This window comes from Geospiza fortis, unplaced genomic scaffold (assembly GCF_000277835.1).
Source record: "Geospiza fortis unplaced genomic scaffold, GeoFor_1.0 scaffold145, whole genome shotgun sequence".
Lineage (NCBI taxonomy): Eukaryota > Metazoa > Chordata > Aves > Passeriformes > Thraupidae > Geospiza > Geospiza fortis.
The window spans coordinates 3,696,614-3,701,812 of NW_005054362.1; the positions used below are offsets into that span (position 1 = coordinate 3,696,614).

Below are 5,199 nucleotides of genomic sequence, written 5' to 3' on the forward strand. Positions count from 1 at the left end.
TTTGTCTTTCAGTTTCTTTGTGTGCTGTGTTTTGCTGGAGTAAGGAAATACCATTTCTGGTCTGTGTTTATGTTGTGTACCTTTGATATAATTTTAATCCAGGCAGTCAGACTGGGCATAAGTGTAATTCTTAGGCTTACAAAAAGTTGCAATATATAAAGTTGCAATGAATAATGAAATAATGAAATTTTATTAATTTAGGTGCAAAACTCAGTTTGCAAGCTGTCGGGTTGCTCTGTGTGAGTTAACTCTGAAAACCTGCTGTTTATTTATTAAAATTCTTTATTTTTAACCTCTTGTAGATGGTTTCATCCAAATATCACTGGGGTGGAGGCAGAAAACCTGCTGTTAACAAGAGGAGTCGATGGCAGCTTCTTGGCACGGCCCAGCAAAAGTAACCCAGGAGACTTCACACTCTCTGTTAGGTGAGTTTGGCTCTTCCCAGTCTTGCCCCAGGTTGGTAATAATCTTAATTTGCTGCTGTCCTGTGGAGAAAGAGCTGTGGATCAACTCCTTGAAAGAGGTGAAAGAATGCTTTGGTCACTTTTTAATGTTGTTCACTTTTCCTTCTTCTTTTTCTCCCATTTTCCCTGAAGAACTTCTGAAAAACTTTTACTCAGCTCTAAATTGGAGGGGAGTGAATTCTGATTTTACAGCAGGACAAAAATGCTCAGGAGAGGCAGAAATAGGTTGATAGTAACATTGCTTTTAGCCCTTTACAAATCCTTTTGATCACCAACTGGAAGGAGCAGAGGTGTTGTGAATTAGTGATCCAGCAGGAAATCCAGACTCGCCTTGCACAGGAAAAGTCAGCGAGTTTTTAAGGGCAACTGTGGCTTTTTCAGCTTCCAAAAGAGGCCTTCTGTGACAGTTGTCCCCTGACACTGCGTGGTAGGGATGGGGAAAAGACAGCAAGAGGAAGTAGATAAAGGAAAAGGGAAAAGTGGGATTGGTGATAAGAGTTGTGCTGCTTGGATACTTGTGAGATAACAGGCTTTGTGGCACGGGAGGGGATTCCTGCTGGGAGCTGCTCTTCCTTAATATTAGAGACTGTGGCAGCAGGCAAAGGCAAATATTTCCTGAGGGAGAGACCTTGGGAGCTGGTGGCAATTCTGGAGAAAGGAGCAAACCAGCTCTGCTGGGTCTCCAGAATATTCAACTCCTCTCACCCTCCACTTTGTGCTTGTGTGTGGAATTTTGCCTGGCTCTGAGGGGTTTCTGGTGGGGCTCCTCAGGCTGCAGGGTTTGTGCAGCCAGCTCCAGCACAGAGCTGTTCTCCTGTTCTCCCTGGCTGGTGGGCAGAGGAGCTGGAGCAGAGGAGCAGTAGCTCCATGCTGGAATTGTGAATATGGATTTCTCCACCTCAGGCTTCACCAAATATAAAACTGATTGATTGATTGATTGATTGATTGAGTAGCTGACTTGGGCAGGGGTTTTGTGTCCTCTCTTTCAAATCTTAGACGAACTGGAGCTGTGACCCACATCAAGATCCAGAACACAGGTGACTACTATGACCTCTACGGGGGAGAGAAGTTTGCCACGCTGGCTGAGCTGGTGCAGTACTACATGGAACACCATGGGCAGCTCAAGGAAAAGAATGGAGATGTCATAGAGCTGAAATATCCCCTCAACTGTGCTGATCCCACCTCAGAAAGGTCAGAGAAGTGTCCTTGTGCTTCTTAATAAATGCTGTGTTTATCCCTCTTCACACTCAGCCTCCCTCTGGGAAAACGGTGGCCACAACTTTGGATTTGTTTCAGGGAGGTTTCTTGCAAAGTAGATGAATAAATGTGGTTAAAGGTGAAGAATCCAAGCCTCAGTACCTGTTCCCTTCAGCATTCTTCCTTGGGTGGGACAGGACTGAAAAGGAGGGCATAATTCCCTTTATTTTTTCTGGGAGAATGTTAAATTGGAGAAGTTCTCCTGATGTTGGTGTTGCTCTAAGGAGTTCCCAGGGATATTTCTGGGCATAACTTTTTGTGCTTTTCCTATCCGTGGGTAGAAGGTGAAGGCTGCACAAATCCTCAGATTCCTCAAACTCCTGTTTTGAGGAGTGTGGTTAATAAGGAGGATTTGGGACTCTGGATTTGAGGAAATGTCAGGGGTCAGAACTAAACCAGCAGATACCTGTTTATTCCTAGAAGTGAAAAAATGAGGAAAAATATTCAAACAAGTTCTCTTAGTGCCTTAACAGAGATGGGGAAGATTCATGGTTTTTTGGCCCTATTTCCTGAAGAATTGGGATTGCTGGGATTACTCTCTCCAGTTCCTAATGGGATAGAAGGGTGAGGTCTCAAAACTATGACGTTTCCACAAGTTTATCAGGAAAGTTTCATGAAGGAAGTAAAAGAAGAATGAATGCCTTGACTGAGGGGAGTGTAACCTGGTGTTTATTGGGATTGTTGTGAAGGATCCAAATCAAAGCTTCACTGGAAATTCCATGGAAGTGCTTTGAAGTGTTTCTGTCCTCACTGATGTGCACCTGGACACTTCCAAAGCTTATTTTGTTTATTATTTTTACCATCTGAGGTTTTCCCTAGACCTGGCTGTTGCTGAGTGAACAGAAGGATTCAATTTCATAATAAACACCTGGAACAATTTAATTCAGCTGGAAAGCTAAGCAGGGTGTCTCCCTCTATGTCACTTCATTTCCAGGTGGTTTCACGGGCATCTCTCTGGGAGAGAAGCTGAGAAACTCTTGACAGAGAAAGGAAAGCATGGCAGCTTCCTGGTGAGGGAGAGCCAGAGCCACCCTGGGGACTTTGTCCTTTCTGTGAGGACAGGGGATGACAAAGGAGAGAGCAATGATGGCAAATCCAAAGTGACACACGTCATGATCCACTGCCAGGTAGGAACAGCAGGGACTCCATGGGCCCAGGAGCTCTGGATCCACTCCCCTTTTCCCTGGGTTTGCTGCAGGTCATCCCTTTGATCAAAATGGCTCCTTTGATGGCATCAAAATTCCAATATTTTTTGGCTGACTGGCTCCTGTCAGGGCCTTCTGGCTCAAATCACACTTTGCTGTGCTCAGGGAGCCTTTGCAGTCTCCTGGATGGATTTTATCAAAATAGGAGTGATTGGATAAATGGAGATCTATCCACAGATGTCTCTCTCCTATCAGTTCAGGCAGTTACACCTGATAGATGATCAACAGTCTGTGAAAATGAGTGTTCACTCCAAGGAATGCCCTGAAATCTAAATCTTCTATTTACTATCAGGTAGTTCTTCACTGAAATATTACTAAATTACAGTTTTCATATTTAATCTGTCTCCATGGGCTGCTATTTAAAAAATAATCATAGTAAAAAAAAAAAAACACCATGGATTTTTCTTATTCTCTTTTACTTCTATTGTGCCCAAAGGCAGTGCAATAACAGTGCAAATTATATAAAAACACCTAAAGTGCAGTAACAGAAGTAGTTTGGAGGTAGAAATGACCCACCAGGTCTGTAAATGCTGAATTACCAGAATATGTTGATTTTTTCAAGAAAACCTCTCTGATTTGCAGTTAGCATTTATGCCTTTGAGGAAAATAATTTGGCATTTGCTTCCTTAAAACGGGGATGGTGCCAGGCAGTACCAGCCTTTCAGGACCCAGTCATACACTTAATTTTGGAAATCAATTCAAATCCCTAATTCCTGGATTCTCATCCTGTAGCTCCAGAGCTGTCTGAGCCCTGGTTCAGAGGGAATCAGCTCTCTAAAAAAAGCAGATAAACTGATTTTCAAGGAGATGGCAAAAAAGGGGATGTCCTGCAGTGTGTCTGAGTTTCTGTTTATTAAAGTTCTATCCTTTAGCAGAAGGATTTCAGTAGAGCCTTCTACACATAATTTTGGGGGTTATTTCTGATGCAAGGCACAGCCTAGAAGTGCTGTGGCTGTGGTGGTGGGAAGTGCTTTTATTTGGAGGAGCATTTGTCTTTTCAGGATCTCAAATATGATGTTGGTGGAGGGGAGAAGTTTGACTCTCTGACAGATCTGGTGGAGCATTACAAGAAGAACCCCATGGTGGAGACTTTGGGCACTGTGTTGCAGCTCAAACAGGTGAGAAGGACAGGCCACCCCTGAGCTTTGTCAACTCCAGGATATGTTGTTGAAATGCAGCTTTTCCATACGTTCTGCAAGACTTTTTTCTGAGGAAAAAAATGAGGAGTTAAACTTCATTAAATGGATGAAAAAGTCATTTCAATGGGAACAATTTTTGTTAGGCTTGTGAAGGGATAGTGTTGTCTCTGATGTGCAGAATTTCCTGGTGTCATCCTGGTCTGTAAGAGTTGCAGGGCATGTCCAGAAGTGAGACAATGCATTAAATTATTAAATGAATAATTAAATAAAAACTGTGACACTTAAAAGCAACTGTTCACCATCCCCTTCCTCACTGCCCTTTGCTTGAATCCCAAAACTCTGACATCCAAAAAAATGCCTGGGTCCTAAAATTCCCATTAAAATATCCTTATCTTAGGGGATTTGTGTTTGAGCTGTCTTTCCATGGCTGTTCTTTGCTGAGCCTGTGCTGGCTGTCTGTCCCCCAGCCCCTGAACACCACCCGGATCAACGCTGCCGAGATCGAGAGCCGAGTCAGGGAGCTGAGCAAACTGGCAGAGACCACGGATAAAGTCAAGCAGGGCTTCTGGGAAGAGTTTGAGGTAATTCCTTACATTCCAAGGAACGTTTCCTGCAGTGTTTCCTGCAGTGTTTCCTCCAGTGCTCACTCTCACCCTGCCAAAGCCACGTCGGGTTCTGCCCTCCTGGCGTTTCCTCCTCTCCGTCACCTCAGATCCCTGGTTTTGCTCCCATCTCCAGGGCTTTGCCAGCTCCATTCTCGTGGCTTGAAATATTTGCCTTTTTTCCCTGATTCTCAGAGTGATTTTTATCCAGGATATCCTCCTGGATATCCTTCCCACCATGAGGGAACCTCCTGTGTTTGTCCCACCAGGACAGTCCTTCCAATTCCTTCTGCTGTTTGGGAAGTTGGGAGCCTTTTCTTTAGGGACACTTCCATTTCTCAGTCCATCCATTGCCCTTGTGGCTTTTTATTGCTCATTTTTGGGGATCTGAAAGCCATTGGGAAGTGATAGAAAGCTCTGGAATGAAACAACATGGATTACAGGCATTCCTTGGACTTCTGGAAGTTTGTTTTTGGTTTGTTTTGGTGTTTCATTTCTCTCTGCAGGCAAAATTTCAATTTTCTTCCAGAAA

The 5,199-nt window shown here is 43.8% G+C and overlaps 1 protein-coding gene across 1 annotated transcript in view; it reads left to right on the top strand.

Annotated features, from left to right (window-relative positions):
- Positions 1–294: 294 nt before the first annotated feature.
- PTPN11 (protein tyrosine phosphatase non-receptor type 11) overlaps positions 295–5,199 on the top strand; it is a gene marked incomplete at its 5' end in the record, with an annotated part of 16,193 nt that continues 11,288 nt past the window's right edge. Inside the window, 5 exons of the mRNA XM_005424040.3 lie at positions 295–425; positions 1,461–1,655; positions 2,656–2,848; positions 3,928–4,044; positions 4,533–4,646. Of these exons, the coding sequence (XP_005424097.1) occupies positions 295–425; positions 1,461–1,655; positions 2,656–2,848; positions 3,928–4,044; positions 4,533–4,646 (750 nt within the window). The remainder of the gene's footprint in view (positions 426–1,460; positions 1,656–2,655; positions 2,849–3,927; positions 4,045–4,532; positions 4,647–5,199) is intronic.